The sequence below is a fragment of the Cyanistes caeruleus genome, chromosome 3, assembly GCF_971803275.1.
Source record: "Cyanistes caeruleus chromosome 3, bCyaCae1.hap1.1, whole genome shotgun sequence".
Classification (NCBI taxonomy): Eukaryota; Metazoa; Chordata; class Aves; order Passeriformes; family Paridae; genus Cyanistes; species Cyanistes caeruleus.
In genome coordinates, this window is record NC_141703.1 from 66,028,569 (window position 1) to 66,042,151 (window position 13,583).

Consider the following 13,583-nt stretch of genomic DNA (forward strand, 5'->3'; position numbering starts at 1 on the left):
TTTTAAGATGACATAAAAGTGAAAAGTGTGCCTATGTCTCATCTTAATCATGAGGCCTGGATTATGTCTGGAAAGTTTTAGATTAGTTCCTAAATGCACATTCCCTAGGAAAAAACATGTTCTGACTATCTGCTTGCAGACCCAAAAGCCAGGATCAATGTTGTTAGACTTCTAAACTGGCCCAATCCATACTAAGGAAATGCACCCACATATGCTGCCCTTAATTTTGTTTCCTGTTCACAAAAAAAAAAAAAAAAAAAAGAAAAAAAAAGAAAAATCAGATTGAAAAGGCTAACAGTGATAAAGCCTTGGAAAGAAATGAAATGCTCTTTGGAAATACAAACACTTGATAATGCAGAGACACAGAAGAAATGGCATGGCATTTCATGTAACTCCATGAAAAGAAAGTGGCAACCCTTCTATGACAGGGGTTTGGAACTACATTATCTTTAAGATCCCTTTCTACTCCAATCACTCCATTATTCTATGAAATGTGATTTTACAACCCAAACCAGGGTATTCTATCCCAACATTTCTAACTCTTACCTAATATTTAAAAGTTAGAGTCTCCAAACTGGTCAAAAGCTAAATATTTTTTTTAAAAAGATGCATACTACACATCTGCAAGTTTTTAATTCCCCTTTTCTGTGGCCATGAGTGATTATGTCTTTGCTAGAAGGCAATTTTGCCCCTCATCACTTAAGCTTTTGCTCTCAGATCCAAAAAAGATTGGTTCTTTGGAAACAGCCACTGTACAGAGACGTAATAGGACAGCTAAAAAAAAATTATTCTCTAACGTAGGTAATAAATGTGTAGGAAGTAAGTTTAAAATTTTTTATAGTAGCTATCATAATTCCAGCAGTTATGCAACCATTTCAATTTCTATCAAGACTACTTATTTACAGAAGAAAGCTTTAACAGCTCATGATCAGTGCTTTGAGAGACCCATTTGCCAACATATCTGAAATTACTTTATCTTTCTGGAATGGTAATCTTTTCAAGTGAAACTCTTCTCTTCTGAGGCATACAGAAAACAATCTTATGCAGTCTTTACACAGACAAAAATCTCCTAAACATGACATAATGTCACATAACATAATGTTTCTTTAAAGGACTGTCAATGTTATATACAAATAATAAATCTGCCAATATAAAAATGTCATTAGAACATCTAGATTTACTTTCTAGATTCCCACTGCTTCAGTGTGCTGCACTATGGTTTTTATCTGTCCAAATGCAATTTTTTCCTTATGTAGACTCCCTCATCTTCAGAACTGGTTTACATACTTTCACTCAGCAGCTAAAGCAACTGGTGGGAAGAATTGCTTCTATTTCAGCATAGATCAATGCCTACAGCAACACCAGACAAAGGGCAGCACCCACAGGATATGCACATTTGTGAGGCTTCATTGTGGCTCTAACACTGGGATATTTGTGTTTAAATCTTAGAGCTGCTAAGGGACTACACTCTAGTAGCAGCAGACAGACCTTCTGTTTGGGCCAGGCTGCTGTAAATACATCAGCTCCTTCAAGCTAGTAATTATACAGCAATTGCAGTTATCTATCCAAGTTATCTATCCAGATAGCAATTATTTATCAAATTAAAATCGAATCTTCAATATTTTCTTGATTTGGAACAGAATTTTACTCTATACTTTTTGTGTTTGTTTGTTGTTGTTTTTTATTAAAATTATTTTTTTAACTATTACTTATTTTTTAATTTTTTTAAAAACAAAAATAGCTGAAGTTATAGAACCTCTTTGTTTCATGCAGGCCAGGGGATGAAGAGTGAAAGAGAAGTGGCACACAAGATATGAGAGATACAGCAGATTCTGAGGGTCTATCATTAAAACAGCTCAATGAGATAACTGAAATGGGTGAACAGTAATCACTGTCCCAGGTAGAAGGCCTGAGTGAGTATTAAGAAGAGTTAACCCACAGAAATCTTAGCAGCAGTCAGCAGTAAAGAAAAAAGGAGAGCAGTACTTTATTTCACTTTCTATTAAGCTGCCATGTGGGGACTGGGATATCTTTCATTCTGCTTCACAAGTATTACAAGAGAGCACAAACCTTGCTGGGATACTTACAAAATTTCTATGCTTATGTTAAATTTGCAAGCACTAGCAACATTATATTCCACTTAGATGAGAGCTGAGATGCTATTTAGACAATGTGATCAGCTTTTTAAGGGCACAGGATTGAATGATTTGTGCTATTCGGCCGAATACCAATAAAAGACTTTTTGAGTATTATGCATAGTTCTTTCAGCTGTGAAAGTATATCTGTTGTAGATGGTGTTCAGGGTGTTATTACAAACACACCAGGAGAAGTACTCTATGGGCACATCTACAGGCATAAGGATAAGAAAAATGTGATTTCATTATGCAATGCACATGATATGAAAAAGAAATTTAAACAACTGGAATTATGCATAATATGCTGGCTGACAGAGTTCTTAACAAGGGATTTTCCTTATCATGCTGGTTAGTACTGTATTTAAGAACTTTTCCATAAAATGTATTTGGTTTTCTTTCACAAAATACATCCTCATCCCTGCCTGTAACGTGTACCACATGGAAACTCACAAAAAAATCCAGTTTATTTCATTACACTGTACTTTTTGTGTGTATTTCTTTTTGTGTATATTATATATAAGCATACACACTTTTTGTGTGTATTATATAAAACAATGAAACACATAAAGTGGTATTGAAGAATACACTCTACTACTTCTGTCTAAGGATATGGAATAGACATTACGTATATACCTAAATCCTCATTTCTTGTGTACAAATCTTACTCTATACATAAAATGTCTACAAGAATTTTCATGTAATATAATAGAAATAGATTTTATGTGATAAATGTTAAGAAGTGCAATGTAAAAAGATGATAAAATAGTTAGGCATCTTAAAACATATACTGTCTCTAAAAATAAATTCCTTTATTTTCAAAATATAAACATACCAGTTTACTTTTCTTTGGGAAAGACAAGGTATCACCTATACTGAACAGATTCCTACACTCTTCTGTTGATTCAACCCTTGCAAGTAGCCCAGAGGCCCACAAAAACCTGAGCCCATTGCCTACAAGCATGTCACATCTCTCACTGACCATCAGAAAGGGTGGGACAATAAAGTCTTTTTAGATCTACAGTCTTTACAGATCTACAGATCCAATTATCCTAATGCAAAGGTTGTAGCACTGCTGAAACAATGCAGAAAAAACAAATGATTTACATTCCCACTTACAAAGTGGAGAATGGAATCCTGCAGTGAACACATTAAGAGTGGAGGAAATTTAGAAAAGGAGTATTTTGTGCTTTTAATTACTGTCAAAGGAGACTTTTGAAGTCTCCTCAATTACTATTACTCCTCAATACAGAGTCTTAAAGCATAGAAAATAGGAAATTAGAAAAGCACATGTTAAAACCTGAGTCCCCAAACCTACATTCACCCAGCTTTGAAGGTCTCTGAAGGACTATTATTAGACTTTCACTGACAGAATGTTCTTCTGAAATGTTTCTGTGAGATTCACTGAATATTCATGGGTCAAGAACTTTCTTTGTCAAATAGATATAGAAATGAATAAATAGAACAAATACAATGTTCACACAAGTTTGAAAACATTTCTCATCATAGCAATTTACCAGGTTTGGTAAATAATTTACTTTAATTTGGCAGAACAGAGAGATATTGTGTATTCTTTGTACATTAAAATTTAACTGTGGAAGGGAGAAAACTGGAGCTAGAATTCTAAGAATGACAATGGTTGCGATTTTTAGATCTTAGGAATGGTTTTGCAGGCCAATTTCATGACTTCAAGAACATTCTGGGGTCATATACTTTCAGATTAAGAAATATAACATAACTACCTAGTTATGTTAACTGCTGGTAAAAAGCCAGCAAGTTCTGCAGTAAAATCTATTAGCTCAGACCTCTAACAGCAGCTAAAACCCAGGTCATGCCAGATAACCTAAAAATCTCAGAGGAAAGGCATTTGAAACCCAGCACAGAGGGAAAAGTTTTCATTCCCTATTTAGGTCTTTGAAAAACTTGCATTAAGGTCAAGAGACAGCTTCTAACATTCAGAAGTTGAGCAAATAATTATAAAAAAAAAATGACTGTTTAATGAATCTGTACTTAAAACTTATTATAAAGCTGCCATAAAAATTCCTGTGCTAGAAATAACATACGACAGGCAGAAGATATTTGGAGACTGCAAAGCACTGATAGGATGCAATTGCAACTCATTTCCATGACCTAGTCAGAGAGCAGAAGCTCAGGAACTGAGTGCTCAGTACAATTCAACACAGCAGTGTTCAGTACTCTACCTAAGCAAATTCCATTACCATTTGCATCTTGAAGGTGCCTTTCATTACATTACAGTGGGTTTTCAGAAAAAGGATCACCATAATGGTAGATATATTTATGGCATATATTTAATGAGAACACATTTATGACTGGGGGGAGTGAGATGGGAAATGTTATAAATAAGACCAAGTTAAATCTAGTATTTTAGATTTAATTATTCTCATTATTAAGATTTTGCTTTGCAGATCCTTCAATTAATATACAATGTGAGCTTTTTCCTAGACTTTCTTTAGACAAAAATGTATCTTGCAACGACCATATAAAATATTAAGAGAACAAAACTATCATGTAATATTTTCCCTAAAATACTGTGAGGATGATATATTTGGAAGTTTATTTGGTGAAGCAGTGGATGGCACTGTTGGGCTACAATTATAAGGCTATAGACGAAAATCTTAAATTGCTGTGCTTAAAAACAAGATTTTTGTGACTCCTTCAGGCACACAGTTTGGATATAAATTCATTCAGAGTACACCGGAGATTTTACAATCAATGTGGAAGTTAGTTCATGTACTGAAAGGAAGTTTTGTAACAGGAGAAGTATTATTTTAGGTGCTTCTACTGAAGCAGAAATTTTACATGCTTGGTTCATATGGCAGCATGATCTTGTTTAGGCTAAAGAGTAGAGGACTTGGCACATGGAAGAATTGTTATGGATTAATTTAATGACTGTACGCATATTCTTAAAATGCTTACCACTGAACGCCAAGTATGTGTGTTTTACTGCCCACAAAATCGATTCTGTTTCTTAAAACTGCTCAATTTTTGTCAACTGACAATTAATGGTCATCTTGTCTTTCCTTACAGACTAAAATTGTGTACATGAATGGGGTGAGGAAACAAGGTTTCTTTCAGTTGCTCTTATGTATTCTTATTTGAGGCATTACTTAAATGAATATCAGTTTGGGAAATTATCTTAGATAAAGGTCACCCTGTATTTCCCCAGAACAACATATTTTATGAAATTCTAGGGCATGTGTGACCAATTTTTAGGATAGTGTATTAGCTGAGGGGGGAAAAAAAAGACAATTAAAAATACTGTCTTGGCTTATACAGTCACAACAAACTCAATTTCAGTCAGAATAAATATTATACTGACCATGAGCAAAGTGATAGTAGAAGCATTTTATACCTGTTCACATCTTCATTAATGATGAGGCAGAGAGTTCCCTCAGCAAGTTTGCACATGACAAGAAACTGGGAGGAGTGACTGGGGGGCCTCAGGAGGCTGGTGAAGCGGGATGGCAGGAACCTCATCAAGTTCAACAAGAAGCGCTAACTCCTGCATCAGGGGGGAACAAGCCCAGGCTCCGGTACCTGCTGGGAGTCACACAGCTGCAAAACAGCTGTGCAAAAATGGAGCTGGGGGTACTGAGGGACACCTGGTTGAACATGAGCTGGCAATGTGCCCTGGCAGCAGTGGCAAGTGTTATCCTAGGCTGCAATAGGCAAAATATTGCCAGTAGGTTGGGGAAGGTAATCCTTCTTCTCTGCTTAGCCTTGGTGATGTCACACCTGAATTTCTGCATCTAGTTCTGGTCTCCTCAACACAAGAGAGACAAAGATACTCTTTTATATTTACTTTTACTACTAAATTGATCCAAATATTCTGTAGATATTTGTTTTTCTTGAGGAGGGAAGACTCAAGGGAGCCACATAGTCGTGTATAAATACTTTTTGGTTTTCAATATTTCCAAGGCTGGGGACCACAACTTCTCAGGACAACCTGTCCATTGTTTGAGCACCATGACAGTAAAAAAATAGTTTGTTCCAGTTGCCTTTTATTCTGTTACTGGCAGCCAACAGATGTCTAGACCAGTTTATAAGTAAAAGAAAATGTTAAAAAACTCAACAAAAGGATCTATAAAACTCAACCCTGACTACAAAGCTATTCATACAGATACACTATAAGAAAGCAATATTTCATAGACAAAACTGAAAGCATAAATTGATCTTTAATCTCTTACATGGTACATATGTAATTATCTCATTATTGATACACCTAAGAAACTAATTGGGTTTTATGCATTCATTTGGCCAGCTAGCAAAACTCTGATAAGTAATAATTTACTATCAGTTGACTTCAACTTGCTTTCAGTTTTGAACCAGTTACTGAAAAAACAGGTTTTATTATGGTTGGTTCTGAAACCTGTGTTGTTGAAACTGCTCTGTAAATACACAAGACTTTCAATATGCACAAAAAAAATTTAAGTATAATGAAATCTGAGAACTTTATGAAGTTGAGAAAAAGTAAATTAACTCTCTTAGATATATATGATTTATACAGTAACTTTGACAGACAGTCTTGAATTTGCTGCAAAAATGGTAGTATTTTCACCAACATAAGACACCTTTACATTTTTAGCAATGCCATTAGTATCAACAGTCTAATATATTGAAGTGTAGAACTTGAAATGAAGGATGGAAATGAAGGCTAGCTTTTAGGTACACATTCAGACTTCCTAGAGGGCACTTCATTTTACAACAAAGCTTCTGAACAGAGATGATGAAATTGAGCATCTTAAGTTCATGGGACATTCTGATTTCTACATATGTCTTACTGCTTGAGAACGTCAGGTAAGTTTCTAAAACACTGTCTTAGCTTTCTGGAACAACAATTGGAGCATAGTTTCTTGCCAGTTTCTCCAGACACTCCTCCCTCTACCTTGTTCTAATGCTGCCTGCAGAAGGCTGGGAGCCCAGCAGCCCATGAGATGGAACTCAGGAGGTGTGGAAACAAACCGCTTTGGACTTCTCAGCACTGTGGGGTTACTCTAGAGCTAAGAGCTTCTGAAATTTCCTCTTGGAGTATTTCTCTAACCTTGAGGACCCTGAAAGAATTGAATTTCCCTTTAGGGTCTCTGGGACACCCAGATGCCCCATTCTGAAGACAGTCCCTTGTTTGAGTTCCCATGACAAATCTCAGAAGGAGCTACACTCCGCTTCAGCTACATCTGCCCTTGAAACAAGGTTGCTAATTAGATATCCAAACACATATGCAAGTTCAAAAGCCATATGTGGCTGTATTACACAGATCTGTGGCTTTGTTTCAAAAACTGAACGTATTACAATGTGAAGGCCTTTTTTCTGTTTTGTTTTTCATTCTAAGCATTTAGTATCTATCATGCTAATCAGCTTAACAGGCTAACTATTCTTGAGCACATACCCTAGATATATTTGACCAGCTTATACATGTATGTTTAGGCTCTGAGTTCATGATCATTTACTTCAGTGTATACTAGAAAATGTAGCCTTTCTTGTACTCCCTCTATGTACAAATTATTTGTGGACCACTACCTTTAAAGGCTGAAGAACCAAATCTTAATAAGGGAACTGTTCTACTCTTATGCTGACCTTTGTGTACCAGTATTCTGTCTCACTGGCAGGGTGGTACAGTAGTGTCTCCTCTTTGCTAATCTCCAATGACTGTAAACTGTTAAGGTGATTAACTAGATGAGACAGTTCCTTCACCACATGTACAGAATCCCTGTGAATTGGGTCATACCTGCATATTTCACATATCCATCATAGTAAAATTTGGGGAAGAAAAGTAGGGTATATAATCATTTTTCTTTTTTCTTTCTTTTCAGTTACAATTTCTTTATTTACATTGAAGTTGCATATAAACTTCGAATAAGAATTGTTTAAGTTATTGACATTATAAAATAAAAACTCTACTAAAAGTTCCAGGTAATTAAAATTCCATTATAGCTTGCACTTTGATACTGCAGGAAGTAGCATCCTTTCAGCTACACAAAAGAGAGAAATGAATCTATATTTTGATTCAGATAAGAATTTCACTAAAACACAAGGGCACAGCAGACACAACGCTGAACTAATTATGCTTGCATTTTAAATCTGGGTATGAAAGTAATTTTAACAGATTACAAACAAATCAAATGCCTAATATTAAAATCTCAGAAATGGAGGAGACTAAGCCAAAAGGAAAAATTCTCTGGTCAATCTCCTGTAAATGCTGCTATGACTGAGATGTGAAGAGTCTCAAGAGACAGCTAAGTATATAATTATAGTAATATGCTATAATTTTTCACACAGTTTTATACAGGCATAGAAATATGTTACAATTTCTCATTGCAATGCTTTTTACTTGTCAGGTATTTTGAACATATATTCATATGTATACATATGCACACACTCATACATATATGTTTGCATATGATATTTTATGAAAAAATGGAAATCCAAACGTGCATAGAAAAGTTAATTAACAGACTGTAGTTAAATAGAAACTTCATTGTGGCAGAATTTTTTTGAGAAAATATTATTTCCCAGTAGAACAACATTGAATATTTCCTACAGGAAGAAGTCACTATCATCTAAAATTAACACTTCTCTTTTTAGGCCTTCAAGGTAGAATTTAACATTTGTTTTACTGCTCTAAAACAAACATATAGATCATAGACATAGTTTACATTTCCAAGACTCCTTCCTTAATGACTGCAAATATAATATAATTACAGTATCCATACATCCAACATCAAATATGATTTAATACTAGAGCTGTAAAGAACTTTTTTATCTATCAAGGTCATACCTTGATGGCTGCCCAAGTTCACATAAATCAGGTGTTAAGCAGGCACATCTCCAAGGAATCTGATAATTCTCTCATCTGCAATCCTCAGCATATCTTATTATTTACTGCCAAAGAAATGACTGATTAATTTTGTCATCTTTGCTCTGTGAATTTTGCGAGGCTGGAACTGGCTGCCCTCTTCTGCAATGCCTGATCAGACCTATTTAAGTTGATGCCTTTGATCGCAGACACTGAGGAGCTTGCTGACTTAGGCTTTGACTAAACATTCCTCCATTGCAATATTTATGCACAGAATCCTAAATGATAATGGACAGTCAGTGTAGATAACTAAAACTTGTAAGATGTTTCCACTATTTTACTGATGCTCAAAGCAGCTTTACTTGTACTAGAGGTATCAGTCAAGATGAAAAATTGAAACAAAAGCCCAACAAATTTTGCTTTGATGAATACTTTATTTCTCTCAAATGAAGTATCTGAGGTCAGGAAATAAAATCTGTTATTGGAAAACTATGCATTTGATGTATAAAAAAATCTGATTTTGTTTTCAATGCTTTAAATTCTTTCTGTAGTGTAATGTCATGTTCAGTTTTGGACGCTAGGGGCATTTTATCATCAAACTGTTCCAAACAAAATTATCAAAACAAAGCCAGTAAAAAAAAACCAACTACAATGAAAGTTAAGCCCTATGGAAAAAAAAAAAAAATTAAAAAAACCTGCCTCTAGTTCTTTATTAATCACATTCCAACACCAGAGGCTAGAAGTACATCAAACTGCACCAAATCCTTTTCACATGACAACCTCATAAATTATTCAACTCATTAGGAACACCAAGAGGCATAAAAATAACATCAGTGTTAAGGATGTTTTCTTACAGAGAAAGGTCAGCTAGAAGTTTCAGTATTAAAATCCAAAGGCTTAATCCTCTGAAAAGTAAATACATCTAGATAGAAATTATGAATACTTAAATGCATATTAGTTTAAAATTTCATGTTGATTTTAATACGTATACGAAAAGCTATAATTATTTTTTAAATTCTGAAAAATTCAGTCTACAGTTAATTTTTATGTAACCATTAAGTTTGATGAGCACCATCTGTGTACAAATCTGAGTTCTAATTTTCCTGTATGGTGAATGCACTAACAGGTGTTATATGCATACAAAGTCCATGGTTTTAGTGATTATTTGCCTTTCAAAAGCAACACAGCAATTAGCACAGTTTTGTACCCGACTCTCATAAAATCTCTATCCTGATGTTTTGGAAGATCACGGAGAAAATAACCCTTTGTCAAATATGAAATACCATATACAAATGGGGGAAATGTCCTCTTTAACCTACCTTAAGGAAAGTTTATGACTTGAAGTCCTGCACATGATAGCCTTCACCTTTAAGTAAGGATTAAGTTCCACTTGGTAGTATAACTAAAGAGATTAATTCATATGTCTAACCTTGTTTGGATCCCAGCTATTTGCCTCAACAACCACAAAGTTGGTGAAAAGTGTAGGTCATACAGAGTTAGCTTTATATCTGTCATATTCAGAACTTTTGGCACCCTTAGCCTTTGGCTAAACATCAGATGAAAGGTTCAACTTGCTTTGTGAATGATTACTTAAATTTTTTACTCCTAAATGCTAAAGAATCATAGTATTTTCTTTTCAGAACAAAAACAAAAACAACAGCAACAAAATACCCAAAAAAACCAAAACAAAACCAGAAAACTATAATAATATTCTTTAAAAAACTTCTGTCATTGCTATGCTAGAGAGGTATCCCAGCTTAGACCAGAGAAATGAATTTGCTTTAGATTTTTGAGTATTCAGATTCAGTCTGCTGTACAGAAGTCACAAACATATGAAACTTTAACACTTTAACATGTTGTAGAGGAATCTATCTGTAAGCATGACCTCATTCCTCTTTTATACTCCAGCTACATCTCCATGAAAACCAAATATTATCTAATTCTTCAGTTTCTAAAACTGAAGCTTCTCTGTATTCAGTTCACTACTGAAATCACAAGTAAACCTTAAAAATTACTATTGTTAACAAGTTCTAATGCAGTTCATGATTTACAAAAAAAAAATACTTTTGGCTGACCTTTGCAAGCTAGAATAAAATTTCTGCTATTTTTTAATTCCTCATTCACAAAATGTCTCCCATGGAACTATTATGACACATTTGTTGGATGAGCTATTTAATTCAGTCACTCCAGAGAGACAAGTTTAGTTGCTTTACCAGTGTCTCAAAATTAGCGTCTGGGAATGCTAGAGAAGTACAATGTGAATCCCTTGGGGATCAGGGAATTTAACAGCTCACAAGCTCAAGTCTTCTGGTTCATTAAAGTGTAAGAATTGAAAGAATTCATTTTCTAAGAATATGTTGTCCTAGGAATTCTCAGCACTGTCCTTGAGAAAGAAGGAATATGATTCTCAGGCATTCATGGACATCAAGAAAGCATCATGAGCTATATTTTTAAGCTGAGTTAATACTGACCATATTCCACAGCAGCTTTTAGGAGAGCATCAGCATGAGTAGACCCAAAAGCATTGCGAACAAATCTCCTCCGTCGGCGCAAATCATCTTCCCAGTAATCCAAGCGCCAGAAGTCATGCAGTTGGCTGGAAAATAAAGAACACACACATCAGCACCTACCACAGCTTGAACTGTATTTACATACATTATAGTATAATTTCACTGCTGCTTTCCCATTTGTGGAATACAATCTTGTAAAAACATGTTTTACTAAAACTTACAATATTCTAGCGTTTCTTTACACGCATTTATGTATTATAAACCCCAGCACTGCCTGCCTCAAAATGTTCTGCCCGCTGCTAAAAACATTAATCACACTGAACCCATTAACAAATGCAGCATCAAATTACAAGTATTAATGGCACAGCTTGCTTTCTTTTACAGTGTTTTTAACAAGGCTTGTAAATCATAGAATGGACCTCAGTGCAAATAGTTTGCAATTTAATGACTATGGTCCCTTAGCAGACTGAACTTAAAAGTATAAAATATTGCCCACTTGAATTTTGTGGAACTATGATTAAACTAATGTGCTGAAATATTCATTGAAATAATTCCCCACTGCCCCTAGCAACCTGAGAAAATTGCAATTTTATTCATTATTAATAACACTGAATTAGAGCAGCAAAAAAGTTCCACCATGTGGTAATTGTCTTGGTAAATTATTATTCCAGCACTAACAGAGTACTAGGATGATTTTATAGCTCCCAGCTAATACAAGCCATTAACAACCATGGCCATCTTAGTGTTACATTGCCTTTTTACATTCAAAAGAATATTAAACTCCTGTAGAATTATATAAGCCATTGTTAATCTATATTAAAGCCAAAATGTACTCATATATAACCATCTGGTATTCAACTTTTGTTCTAAAGAACTGAGCAGCTCTACTTCCAGACAACTTGACTTTTTCAACACAAACCTCCCATATGTTTTTTTTATAAGTTATTTGGGCATAGCTGCATTCTAAGCCAACATTTTAAAAGCTTTTTGGATCACTAGGAAGAATGCAAAATGTTTGTGGATGCATCCTTATCATCAAACTCATAATTGAACACACTATACACTTAAAATTATTCTGCAGGACAAGACCTCGTAGACCCTAACCAGGGAGCGACTGCTTTAAACCAGTCATTTTCAATCTATCTATAATGCCCTGGATGTGTGTGATCAAAAGACAAAAAAAAAAAAAAAGACAAGAGAGTTTACAATTCATGAGTATGGTCTATGTCTTTGCTGGATTTTTCTACTTGTTATTTCAGCCACTGTTTTCTACATTTCCTTCATTTTGACAAGCTATGCTCTGGTAGACATTTCCAGAGGAAAAGTAGAAATATTCTAATGTAGGACAGACATTTTCATTCTTTACAGTGAAAATTTCTTTACATTTCTTTACACAGAAAAAAACATTCTTCAGTGCTTTCATTAGTTATTGTCCAACTTTACTAACTGCTGTCATGAGACCTGGATCAGTTCTGGAAGGCAAGGCACCACAGAGAGTGGATCTAGCATCCTACCTTCTAGCCACTAACAAATTTTAGAAGCAGCATACAGTAATTTTTAGTCAATAGTGGTGTTTTTTGCAATCTGAATGGAATTTTCACTGTATGCTTCTTGAGTTCTCTGTGAAGGTCCTACATTTATTTCTGCCTTGCAGAACAGGAATTTTTACTCATTTACAAGCAGTGCAGAGGCAACTTCAGTGGTTTTTTGAAAGGCAAGAAATTTACCCACTTTAATTCCATATGAGAGTAAGTCATGATAAGACAGAACTAAAAATATTAATGAAACTCTTAAAAAAAAGGAGATCTCTGAAATTATGTGCACTGGCAGCAATTAAAAAAACACTCTTATGTTGATAAGTGATCTATGTAAGAATAAAAAAACATAATGAAATTAAAAAATATTCAAAGACTAAAAAACTACATTTTTCATTTGTTCTGTGTTTAATCTGGCAATTCATTACTTTGATTAATCAGTCTGAAGATTACTGTATATTCTCAATTTAAAGTAAACCAGATTTTAAAGCCACCATTTTAATGACGTGTTAAGTAAGAAAGTGATGAAATTGTCATAGGATTAAGTCTATTTTGCAGATCCAAAAAACATTACAAACTCACCAGGGATTGA

At 34.6% G+C, this 13,583-nt stretch overlaps 1 protein-coding gene across 19 annotated transcripts in view; it reads right to left on the bottom strand.

Annotated features, from left to right (window-relative positions):
* Positions 1-13,583, bottom strand: part of NBEA (neurobeachin) — a 460,255-nt gene that overhangs the window by 174,400 nt on the left and 272,272 nt on the right. For all 19 annotated transcript variants that reach the window (XM_086881592.1, XM_086881590.1, XM_086881589.1 and 16 more), the window contains one exon: positions 11,418-11,542. In XM_086881592.1, the coding sequence (XP_086737718.1) occupies positions 11,418-11,542 (125 nt within the window). The remainder of the gene's footprint in view (positions 1-11,417; positions 11,543-13,583) is intronic.